Raw genomic sequence first — 13,347 nt, 5'->3', positions numbered from 1 at the left:
AGCTGTGCTTTGAAACTAAGGATTCTAAAAAACAGATTGAGAGATTAAATACAATCCTGCCGTGGAGCACAAGAAGGGGCAGGATATAGAACATTGTATCTAGCAAACAGCTAACTAAAATAGAAATAATTGAGAAGTAGGGTAATATGAAATAAGAACAGAAAGGTAGGTGTACTTTAATCCTCAGATTGAGGATTTTGTCTTTTATTCCAGAGGCAATAGGGAGCCAATGAAGATTTCAGAATACAGGGGTGAACTCCTTGGTATATTAGATCTGATATTATAGATTAGATGTATGTATTAGAAATTATCAACTAGGCAACTGTATGAAAGTTGGATAGAGAAGTTAAGAGCAAAAGCAGGAAGACCTAGTAAGAAGATAGTAAAGATAAAAGCAACTCTAATAGTAAAAGAAAATGTCAGTGTCTTTAATATTTTGATATACTATGAAAAAATCATAGTTTTCTTTGGCTACATAAGTAGCTGATTACAATAATAAGTCATAAGTGGGACAGATGCAGAATAAAGTTGGAAAAAAGAAAGTAGATGCTTAGGGTGTGTTAAACTGTTTCCAAAAGTAGAATTATTCAATACATCAAGAACATGTACAATTCTGAGTGTTATTGACTTCTGTGGAATATTTTATGATTTAACATTTTCAAAATCATGAATTATCTTTTATAATAAATATCTGCTTATTTCTCTCTCCATATATATGCCATATATTTGCATGTCACATTGAAAATATAGTACTGAAAAATCACATACTTATGTTATAGTTTTATATATATATATCTATATAGACATATATATATACAACCACCTATATACACATACACATATACACATATATATACATATATACATATATATATATATACATATACACACACATGAGTTTTAAAACTCATTAATGCCTCTTGTAAATATTTGTTTAGCATGTACTTCCTTGTACAAAGCCCACTGGTCAGATATTTGCATTCTATTCACTTAACACATTTTTGAGCATCTCTTTGGGATTCTGAATTTTATCTGGGGAGTTGCTAAAGATTTTTGAGCAAAGAATCAACATTTTATTTGTGTCATGATGACAGAATGGATGATAAGAATACTGGACAGAAAGTCAGGAGAGACCTCTGTCCAAGTGAAAGCCACCAGAACTGTGGCCAATGTGGTGAATAATGTACCCTTTAGAAGACTAATATAGGAAACTGAATGGCTCCACTCAGAAAAAGGGCATTCTGCTGGTTTGTCTGGCTTAATTTTATTGTTTTATTATGAGAGAAGGTTCTTACAGAGCAGAATTACTGAAAAGTGACAAAAATGTAAAAATATCACTAAAATTTTAATTTTAATTTTTAAAATTATTATTATTGTAGCTTTTTATTGACAAGACATATCATGGGTAATTTTTCAGCATTGACAATTGCAAACCTTTTGTTCCAATTTCCCCTCCACCCCAACCCTTCCCCCAGATGGCAGGTTGACCAATACATGTTAAATATGTTAAAGTATATGTTAAATATAATATATGTATACATTGTATACAGTTAATTTGCTGCACCAGAAGAATCAGACTTTGAAATAGTGTACAATTAACCTGTGAAGGAAATAAAAAATACAGGCAGACAAAAATATAGGATTTGGGAATTCTATGTAGTGGTTCATAGTCATCTCCCAGAGTTCTTTCGCTGGATGTAGCTGGTTCAATTCATTACTGCTCCATTGGAACTGATTTGGTTCATCTCATTGCTGGAGATGGCCACGTCCATCAGAATTGATCATCAAATAGTATTGTTGAAGTATACAACGATCTCCTGATCCTGCTCATTTCACTCAGCATCAGTTCACGTAAGATTCTCCAGGCCTTTCTGAAATCCTCCTGCTGGTCATTTCTTATAGAACAAGAATATTCCATAACATTCATATACCACAATTTATTCAGTCATTCTCCAATTGATGGGCACCCATTCTTTTTCCAGTTAAAAGCCACCACAAAAAGGGCTGCCACAAACATTCGTGCACATACAGGTCCCTTTCCCTTCTTTATAATCTCTTTGAGATATAAGCCCAGTAGAAACACTGCTGGATCAAAGGATATGCACAGTTTGATAACTTTTTGAGCATAGTTCCAAACTACTCTCCAGAATGGCTGGATGTATTCACAACTCCACCAACAATGCATCAGTGTCCCTGTTTTCCCACATCCCCTCCAACATTCCACATTATCTTTCCCTGTCATTTTAGTCAATCTGACAGGTGGTGTGAACTTTAATTTTAAAAAAGAGGCTATTTAGCTCTTTCTTGGTGGAAATTGAGAGGATGCCCATTAACTGGAGAATAACTGAACAAGTTGTGGTATATGAATATAAGGGAATACTATTATGCTTTAAGAAATGGTAAGCAAGCAGATTTCAGAAAAACCTAGAAAGATGTGAACTGAGCCGAACCAGAAAAACATTGTACATAGTAACAGTAACACCGTGTAATGGTCAACCATGATCAATTTAGCTCTTCTCAGGACTACAAGGATCTAAGACAATTCCAAAAGAGCAATGACGGAAAATGCTATCCCCATCCAGAGAAAGAACTATTGGAGTATGCACATTGAAGCATACTATTTTCACTTTTGTTTTTTGTTTTTCCTCCTTTTGTTCTGTTTCTTCTTTTGTGACACGACTAATGTGGAAATATGTTTAACATGATTGCACATGTATAATCTATATCAGATTGCTTGCTTTCTTGGGGAAGAGGATGGGAAGAGAGAGAAAGAGAAAAATTTGGAATAGAAAATCTTACAAAAATAAATGTTGGAAACTTATCTTTATGTGTATTTAAAAAAATAAGATACTATTGAGGAAAAAAATCCTGTATACTAAAAAAAAAAAAAAAAAAAGAATGTTGAAAACTGTCTTTATATACAATTGGGAAAAAAAAAAAAGAGGCTATTAAAATAATTCGAGCAGTGTAAAGGAAGCAAAACCATGTTTGGAAGACTATTGAATCTGGATCAATGCAATGACCTCCTACCTTTTGGCAGAGAGATAATGGACTATGATTTTAGAATAAGACATTTTCAAACACAACCAAATATGGATTTAATTTGTTTGTTTATCCTTAATTGTTATAACATAAGGCTTTTATTTTGGGGAAGGGAGTATGTTGTATGGGAAGAGAGGGACAGAGATGCAAAAAGAAAAGATTGTTAGTGAAATACTTAAAAATACACAGAAGAGACCAGGAAATTCAGGAGAAGGACACAGAAAAGCAAGGTACATTCATGTAAAATTTAATATATATTTTAAAAAGAAATAGTCATATGTATGTAATGGTGATTTACAGTTTCATACATACAATGTCATTTTAATGATAGCATTTGATAGGTCCATGATAAAAAACAAAACAAAACAAAATACTGTCCCAGCAAAAGACAATTAAAATCTGAAGAAGTTAAGAGTCTGGTTGAGCAAAGATGAAATTTCTAATCCTTCAAACCATGTGCAAAACACATTGTCTAAGTTAAAATGGAAAATTACCTGGTTTATGACCAAATACTGCAGTGCTACTCAGTTTCTTTGTTTTGGTCTTAGTTGACTACCAGAAAAAATGAATTATTAGAAGGCAGGTGTCTTCCTCAGAGCACTATCACTCACAGACCCCACAAAATGAGGGTGATTTCTAACCCAGAGCTTAAGGGATTTTAGGATTGTTATTTCCAACAATAAAAGGACACAACTCTCCTCCCACAAAAAAAAAAAAATCCCACTTATTGTTCATTAAAGGCCATTAAAAATCTAAAGGTACCACAGCTTAGAAAAGTTTTTAGGCTTAAAATTTTATAATTTAAAACAATTATATGTGTAACTTAAAAAAAAAATTTAAGTGGTCATAAGACGAAAATTAAACCTTTAATTAAGTCACCACTTAATTTAGGTAGTTCCCATTTTGGGACCTTAGTAATCTAGGAAGTTTAGACATATTGTAGGGCTTAGAAATCAGATACAGCCTCTGATATTTAACAGCTATATAATGCTGGGCAAGTCCCTAAACCTCCATTTTTCACAGTTTTCTTAACTGTAAAAAAAAAAAAAAAAAAAAAAAAAAGATCACTTCTATCTCACAAGAAGGATCAAATGTAAAAATATTTGTAAAAAGCACCTAGCAGGGTGCCTAGCATATAGTAGGTGCTATCTAAATGTTTATTCCCTTCCTTCTCTTCCCTTCCCCCTATCTAATCCAGCTCTTTCATTTTATAGATGAAAAATCCGAGGCCCATAGTCAAACTAGGGCCTATTTGGTGGCAAAATTCAAAACAGAAGAAAATGCCCAACTCAGTGCTTTTTGAGAACACCTGTGTTTGAGAACTTGATAATGGTTTCTTTAGCAAATGTGTACTTTGTTACTTTTTTTATTTTTTGTTTTTTCTTTCTCATGGTTTTTCCCTTTTGCTCTTATTCTTTTTTTCACAAGAAAGGTACATAAAAATACCTTTCAAGTACTTAAATAACTCAAGTTAATTAACTTTAAATAACTCAGGTACTTAAATTACTAAGCATTTTAAGGATTCTGGGTCCTGGCTGAGGTGGGGGGATGTCCCCCAAAAAGGCACTGGAGGTAGGGACTGAGCACCAACTAAACATTCTGCCCAAATTAAGGCAGCAGCAGCAGATACTTTCAATCCACAGGAAGTCTACTTAAGGAGTTAGTCCTAGCTTACTTAATCAGCTTTTCTGGTCTCTTCTGGATAAACAGCCCAAATGGGGCTTGGCTCCTTTCAGAAGCTGCCTAGTTCCTCAGCTGTTTCATTCTTCTTTGTTGATGATAAGTTCCCATTTTCCTCCTCCACAAAGTTTCAGAACTGAAGAATGGAACTACAAGAAAACAGACACTACAGTGAGACCAGATCTTGGAGTGCCTCCATCCTGTCCACTGTCCTGTCCACTGTCCTGTCCAGCCAGCCCTTCCTCCCAGTCCATGGCTCTTGGGCCTGCCCTTCACCCTTCCCTCCCATAGGCAAGCAGTGGACACAGAAGCTGGTCAGCACAAGCCCCAGGGACAGAGGAGCCAGTCCCCTCACCTTCTCTAGACTTTGTCGATGGCCCACGCTGATGAGCGTCATACCCAACTGTTGGCAGATGCGGTACAGCTCACTCTCCACCTCTTCGGTGAGAGCGCTTGTGGCTTCATCCAACACTAATGGGAAGAAACCAAGAATTCAAGACTATAACCCTTCTCTTACACCAAAAGTTAAGTGGTACAGTGGATCCAGCCATGGTCCTAGAGTCAAAAGATCTGAGTTCAAGTCTAGACTCAGTCATTTATTAGCTTTGTGAACCTGGACAAGTCTCTGTCTGCAGAAAGGACAATAATAGCATCAACCTCTGAGGGTTGTGAAGATCAAATGAAATCTTAATAGCATTTTTCCTCCTAGTCAATCTATGTAAAGATACTATTCAACAATCATTTCTGTAAGATTCTCCCTCCCTCTCCAAGATAGCAAGCAATCCAATATAGGCTACATATGTACAATCATATTAAACATATTTCCATGTTAGTCTTGTTGTGAAAGAAGAATGAGAACCAAAGGGAAAAACCATGAGAAAGAAAAAATTAAAAATAAAAAAATTAAAACCAGTATGTTTTGGTCTGTATTCAGACCCCATGGTTCTTTCTCTGCATGTGGAAAGCATTTTCCATCATGAGTTTTCTGGAATTGTCTTGGATCACTGCATTGCTGGCAGATCAATTTTCTTAAAGTAACAATACTTCATCCCTCTGAGACTTAAGAGATTTATCCAAGTGTGTTTTCTTTTGCTATATGGCTAATGTGGAAATATGCTTTATATGACTTCACATATATAATCAATATCATATTGTTTCCCTTTTGAAGGGGTGGAAGAAGGAGGAAGAGAATCTAGAATTAAAAAATGAATGTTCATTTTAAAAAATGTAACTGGGAAATAATCAAATTAAAAACCATATATTTTTTAAAAGGAACTCTTACATGAATGGAGAGAAAGTAAACAGAGTCAGGAAAACAATATATGAAATGACTACAACAATGAAAACACAAAGAACCAACCACTGCAAAACAAAAGATTGAATATTCTGAAGTTAAAAAGCATAAGCTCAGCTCTGAAGAAGAAATACAGAAGATCTATCCCCTGGCTCTTCTGCAGAAATGAAGGGCTGGGGAGATTTCATGAATGTGGCACATTGCAACATAAAACCAGATTTATTTTTGGATTGCTAAGGCTGAATTCTTTTTCTCTTACTTCCTTTTTTTTTTTTAAATTTTTTTGTTATAAGAGATGACTTTCCAAAAGAAGAAAGGAGAAGGATATAAGGTGATATAAAAACAAAAGATGGCAATAAAAAAGCATTTAAAAAAATATATATATATATATGGTACTTAGAAGTTTTTATGGCACTCTCCTCAAACATTCAGAAAAGCATGAGAAAGTTTTTATGTAACCTGAAGAAATAGCAGTAACAGCCAGCATTTATAGACTGCTTTGAGATTTTCAAAGTGATTTCTTTGTATATGTTTTCTCATTTGATCCTCTGTAAAGTAGGTGTTTTTGTTATTTTCATTTTGTCTGTGGGGAAACTTAACAGTCACTGTTTGAACAGAATTTGAACTCTGTCTATCTTGACTCAAACCTAACATTCTTTCCACTGAACTATATAGTTACTGTAAGCAGAACCTGGACCACAAAATAAAAATGGAAAGAACAACAACAACAAATTTGCAACTGAATGCTGTTTGATTATAATGACCAAGCTTAGCTCAGTAGAAGAAAAGATAAATGTTTTTCTTTCCTTTCTTTGCTAAGGTGGGGGATTATGGGTATGCAAACATTGTATATAACATCAAATCAGCTGAAGGTTGGATCTGCTGAATTGCTGTCTTCTTTTCTTTGTTATTAATGGTATAAGAGCTGGCTCACTGGGTAGGGAAGGGGAAGAGAAATATATTTTTATATTTAAATATTTAAATTTTAAAGCAAATATAGTAAATGAATGACTTATAAAATATATTTATATGGAATAAGCACAATTATGTTTATATGGAATATTTAAGTATATTTAATATATGCATATAATATATATATACATTATCTAAATAATTATAAAGCATCAAAATCTATAAATATGTATAAACATTTCTAGATAAATATATTATATGTCGATATAAAATATGTGGGAAAATATATTTATGTTAATTTGGAACATAGGCATATTTCATATATGACATATTTATCAAAGTATCTACACAGATTAAAAAATCTATAAATGTTTATAAACATTTCTAGATAAACATGTATTATATACATATAAAATACTTAAATGGAATATATTTATGTTAATATGAAACATAGGCATATTTCATATATGACATATTTATCTAATTATCTATATAGAATCAAAATCTATAAATGTCTATATAATAAACATTAGATAAACAATATATTATGTATTGGCACAAGATATTTCTATGGGACATATAAATATATTCCATGTATTTAATATATAACATATAAAAGCAAGATAGCAATACACTTTTAAAAAAATTCACTTTCCTCAAAACAACTCTGAGGTAAATAAGAATGATTCGTACATGAAGAGACTAAGATTATCTGCACTATGTTTTAATAAAGAATACAACTCTTTTTAAAAATTTCTCCCCTACTTTCCTGTTCTCTTATCACTGACTGATGTCATCTGATCTTAAGTACTATTTAGCCAGTTCCTATTTCTGGTAAGAATGGAGGATAATAATTTCAGGAGGAAAAGATTTAGAATAAGGGAAGCTGATAAGCCTGTTTCACTAGAGAGAGTGCTAATGAAACCTTTAGTTCAAAATCTCTCAACTCCTAGATCAACACACTTGCTGCATCACCTATCCCAGGATGCAGGGCGTTGTGAAAAGGGTAAAGATAAATATGAATATTAATATTTTGAGTTAATAAATTATATTATAGAGTTAATAAACAATAATATATTATATTATAGAGTTAAATAATGTCATAAATATATGTTTACATGTACTTTTATAATATAAACATTAAATAATAAAATGAAATTACAAATACAACAATAAATAAATAGCTTTAAAATAAAAACAACCTGTAAACAAAAAAAAAAAACATACTGGACATTGTGTTTGATGATAAAAAGAAACAGAAATGTTATTACAGACTGAAGTCAGTGACAAAAGATTGGGAATCAAGGCTGTTTCTAGGCCTTCTTTAGCCAGTTACAAGACTATATTATAATTTGGAAGCCTCAAGGTCCAAGCACTGAAAGATCACAATCCAGTCATAGGTTCTACCTCCAGGGAAGTTGCCCCATGCCAAAGGATTCTGATTAAGTTACCATCTGGCACTTAGACCTTGGAGAAGCCCTTTTCTCTCTCTTGACAGCTTCCTCATCCGTAAAATGTAAGAGTTTGACCACATGATTTTTCTGAGGTTTCTCTCCCAGTTTTAAAATTCTATGATGCTACAATACCCCATTTGTCCTATACCCTTTGTATCGTCCCACGGGGAATGCCCAGCTGCCCTCTCTGGATGTAGCAGTATAGAATGAAAATCTTTGCCCACTTTGTGACATCCCATTCTCCTCTCCTCCCACCTCCCCTGGCTCCACTGTCACAAACAATACAAAGATAACAAGACTGAGTTTATAAAATATTCTGAGCTCCTCTAAGAAAATAAGTATTGGGGCAGCCAGATGGTGCAGGAGACAGAGCACCAGCCCTGAAGTCAGGAGGACCTGAGTTCAAATTTGACCTCAGATACTTAACATTTCCTGGCTGTGTGACCCTGGGCAAGTCACTTAGCCCCAATTGCTTCAGCAAAAAAAAGAAAAAAGAAAAAAGAAAGAAAGAAAACTAAATATTACCATGTGAGCTGAAGCCTATGAAAAGCATTAAGTGTTAGTTAAGATCCTCTGGAGGTGAAAAAAATGAGGCGAAATGCTATCTCCTAGTATTTTATATTCAAAAGACACACAAAAAATACTCACAGCCACACAATGACTCAACTTTTGCTGTGGGTTACTTCTTACCTGCATATTTAGGTTGCAAATAGAAGAGCCGGGCAAAAGAAAGTCTTTGCATCTCTCCTGGGGACAAAACATCATACCTGGGGATCAGAAAGATGAAAGATGAGCTAAAGGGGAAAAATCAAATACTTTGTTCTCTTTATTATAGTCATCTGGAAATGACTTCAAAAACTGCCCTATGATTTCACTTTTGGAAAAGGGCCTATTTTCCCACCCTGAATGAAACCTGAAGGTTAAATAGACCCAGCAATTCTAGGCACATTTGTTCTAATATTAAAAACTAGCTCTACAAAAACTTGAAGTTGGATGAGTTAGGGATACACCTGGGTACTTATTTTCTTGGGAATGATGTTATAAATGGTCAATTCGCCAAATGATGAAAGAGGGGTATTTCATGATATTAAGGTGATATGTAACTAGAAGATACATACAATTTTATTGCAAAATTACATTGGGGAAATATGCTGTGTAGATCTATATAGGAGTTAACAGCCTGAAGGTAACTGCCCATCTTAATTTAGCAGAATCCATCTATCCTGGACTCTAGAAACTCCTAAGAGCTGGCATCTGTGATAATGGTTCATGTCTGTAAAGGAAGTAGGTTTTTAAAAAAAAATCTATCCTTACCAGTTCCAGTCTACCTGTTGGTCCAGTCCCCCTGTCCTTGCCACCAGACTTGACTGAAACACAGAAATGGGAAGACATCAATAATAACAGTGCTTAGCACCTAGCCTGCAATAAATGCTTAATAAGTTCCTGATGACTGACTAAATGAGCCTGCCATTTACTATCACCCATCCTACTGGGATTCTCAACTCTAATTTCCCCTCCAAAAATAGATGCGTACCTAGAAATCTCAGCTGCCTGGATCCCTGTCTTTCACAGCTGACACACAGTATGCTCCCTGTCAGGTTGTAAAGGCAGTAAATAGGATCAGGAAAGGCAGACACTATTCAATAGGAGACAATCAGGTGGTAGTGGACAGATCTGGACCTAGATTCAAAAAGATCCGAGTTTAAATGCGGCCTCAGAAAGATACTTGCTAGCTGTGTGGCCCTTGGGCAGCATGTCACTTAATTTCCCTCTGACTCATTTTCCTTATCATCATAATGGGAAAAATCATCACAGAAGATCAAACAAAATAACATGCGTAAAGCACCTTGCAAAACTTTTAAAACCTATGTAAACGCTAGCAATTATTATCATTACTATTGTTCTGGGTCTTTTCAGGGAAGACAAAATGACCTGGAGTTGACTCTCATAAGAATTACTGGAGTGACTCACCAGGCCAGCTAATTCCAAGAACCTCATGATCCTCTCATCATCAGCAGAACCTAGAAAATAGATTCCCCACCCCCCAGATTATAAGTATAGGGTCAGGCAAGGCAGACACTATTCAATGGGAAACAATTAGGTGTTAGTGGACAGATCTGGATCTGGATTCAAGATCTGAGTTTAAATGATGCTCCACAGTGCACAGAGCGCAGGGCAGGTAGGGAGTCAGAAAGCTCATTTTCCCAAGTTCAAATCTGGCTTCAGAAACTTACTAGCTTCACCATGTTTGCCTCAGTTTCCTCATCTGTAAAATAAGCTGGAAAAGGAGATGGTAAATTGCCAAAAAAATCCCAAATAGGGTTACAAAGAGTCAGTCATGACTGAAAAATGACTTGAATAAAAGTGACAGTGAATAGAGTTCTAGATTTGTAGTCAAGAAGTCCTAAGTTTGAATCCAGCTGTAGACACTCATGAGTTATACAGGACAAATTGCTCAAACTCATTAGTCCTCAGTTTCATGTTGTTGTCATTCCGCTGCATCATGTTCACCATGACCCTATTTGGAGTTTTCTTGGCAAAGATACTGCAGTGTTTTGCCATTTCTTTCTTCTGTTCTTTTTACAGATGAGGAAACTGAGGCAAACAGAATTAAATGACTTGCCCAGAATCACACAGCTAATATGTTGTTTGGCATTTCCTTCTCTATAAGTGAGGAAATCAAGGCAAACAGAATTAGGTGACTTGCCCAGGGTCATACAGCTATTAAGAATCTGAGGTTACATTTGAACTCAGATCTTCCTGACTCCAGGTCTGGTGCTCTGTGCACTAAGGTGCTACCTGGCTGCCCTTCCTCATCTGCAGAATGGGGATAATGAGAGCAACTATATCCCAAGGTCATAAGGATCAAATGAAATAATATACATAAATTACCTTGTGAACCTTATAAAGTATTTTATAAATGCTAGCTGTTGTTATTAGCTATTAGAATAGCTGGGCAGAATTAGAAAGCAGGATTTGGAGGAGGAAAGATCTACTTTAGGACTTAAGACGGAGTTAAGCAGAAATTGAACATAGCAACTATGTAAAGCACTTTGCAAACCTTATAGCACTATATAAATGCAAGGTATTGTTATTAATCATCATCGTTATCATCATTGGCAAGAGAGTCATGAGAAGGAGAACTGTTCCATGTCTTGTGAGAGGGAACCTCTGACCCAGAAGGGAAGAGCAGATCTGGGGGAGACCAAGAAACCTATCACACCAAGCAAGGAATAGCAGGCAGGAATCTGAGTTTTAGTTAAAACCCCTGGCTGATGACTCCATTGCAAAAGACAAATATAGGACACCAGGAGAAGACAGAATGGGAAAGACAGAGGAATAGAGAGAGAAGAAAGATGGAGATCTGATGTAATGGGTCACCTTTAACTTACCTGATACTGGGTAGATTTCTTTCAAAGGATAAATTACCTGAAAAAGCAAAACTATATTTTATAAACACAGGAGAGTTTTGGTTCCCAGGGGAAATGGACAGAATTGCAAAAAGTTGGAAGGGACCTTTAAAATCATGTAGTCCAAACTATTCTGTTTTTGTTTAGTCATTTTTCAGTCATGTCCAGCTTTTCATGACATCATTTAAGGTTTTCTTCACAAAGACACTGGAGTAGTTTGCCATCTCCTTCTCCAGCTCATTTTACAAATGAGGAAACTGAGATAAACAGAGTTAAATGACTTGCCCAGGATCACACAGCTGATAAGTATCTCAGGCTGGGTTTGACCTCAGTAAGATAAGTCTTCCTGACTCCAAAGTCTGGAATTCTATCCACTGTGCCACCTGACTGCTCATGTAGAGAAATCTTTATTGTAATAGCATAGGTTAGTGGGGAAAAAACTACTGGGATTTGAAGTTAGAATACCTCTATGACATTGGGCAAGTTCCTTAATCATTCTAGGCCACAGTTTCTTCATATATAAAATAAGTCAGTTGGATTAGATAATTGGTGACACCAACCTTTGATTAAAGACCTCTAGGTGAAGGGGGACCCAGTATTTCCAATGCAGCCCATTCTATTGTTGGATAGCACCAAGAGTTGGTAAATTTTACAGCAAGACTTACTATTTCATTGTATGAATAGTTTAAAAACTGAGATAGTCAGATGTACTAGGGCAGGAGCAAATCAATACAGAGGTGTATGCATTGTGGAAAATGTCCTGGCCTTTATGTCAGACAGACCCAACAGTACCTGGCTACCTGCAACCATATCACTTAATTTCTCTGAATCTGTATCCTCATTTATAAAAAATGGAGATAATGACATCTTTGAGCTATTATGAGGCATAAATGAGATAACATAGGTGAAGCACTTTTCAAACTTTAAAACAGTATATTCATGTTAACTATTGGTTATTATTATTACTGTTGTTGTTATTTTCCTTATCTCTAGTGGAGAAGGGAACAGATGGAAAGCCCTTTCAGGACAGGCACCATGCATCATACTTTATATTCCATTCAGCACCCAACATAGTGATATACTGCTTAGTAGATACCTAATAAATGAGGGTCAAATAAAAACTGAATGAAATTTCCCAAGAAATCAGGACTTCTTCAGCTCATGAGACCTGAAAGGCAGAGCCATGGGAACACTCCATCAACTAACTTTCTATTATTGGCATCTCCCCACTGATATGGCCACCAACTTCCCCAATCAATGAGGTATGAGAAGGAATAGGGAATAGGAGAATGTTAACAAGACTGACCTACTCTCTGTCAATAAAAAGTTATTTAAAAAAAAAAAAAAAGACTGACCTGCTCACGCAAAGTCCCATCTGTGAAGAAAGGTCTCTGTGGCAGAAACAACACTCCATGAGGTCCAAAACTTGTCAGCATCTGTACAGTACCTGCAAGAGTACTACTTTCAGACCCAAAGGAAGGACTGGGTTATCGGCCTCAATCTGTGCATTGATTTAGTAGAAGGATGCATCACAGTTTCTGAGATCTTTGCTCTA

General features: G+C 35.4%; 1 protein-coding gene across 3 annotated transcripts in view; it reads right to left on the bottom strand.

Moving 5' to 3' along the window:
• Window positions 1-4,540: 4,540 nt before the first annotated feature.
• The window catches only part of ABCD4 (ATP binding cassette subfamily D member 4), a 31,047-nt gene continuing 22,240 nt past the window's right edge, over window positions 4,541-13,347 (bottom strand). For 2 of the 3 annotated variants that reach the window (XM_031952529.1, XM_031952530.1), the window contains 7 exons: window positions 13,148-13,239; window positions 11,775-11,811; window positions 10,354-10,403; window positions 9,697-9,749; window positions 9,073-9,149; window positions 5,078-5,193; window positions 4,541-4,871 (listed from right to left, as the gene is read on the bottom strand). In XM_031952529.1, coding sequence (XP_031808389.1) covers window positions 4,803-4,871; window positions 5,078-5,193; window positions 9,073-9,149; window positions 9,697-9,749; window positions 10,354-10,403; window positions 11,775-11,811; window positions 13,148-13,239 — 494 coding nt within the window. In that variant the 3' untranslated portion in view covers window positions 4,541-4,802. Of the gene's footprint in view, window positions 4,872-5,077; window positions 5,194-9,072; window positions 9,150-9,696; window positions 9,750-9,916; window positions 10,063-10,353; window positions 10,404-11,774; window positions 11,812-13,147; window positions 13,240-13,347 lie in introns of those variants that run through there. The other variant, XR_004232003.1, reaches the window with a different exon arrangement.

This window comes from Sarcophilus harrisii, chromosome 2, assembly GCF_902635505.1.
Source record: "Sarcophilus harrisii chromosome 2, mSarHar1.11, whole genome shotgun sequence".
NCBI classification, from domain to species: Eukaryota; Metazoa; Chordata; class Mammalia; order Dasyuromorphia; family Dasyuridae; genus Sarcophilus; species Sarcophilus harrisii.
The sequence above is the reverse complement of the archived record's forward strand: the minus strand, read 5'-3'. Positions and strand labels throughout refer to the sequence as shown.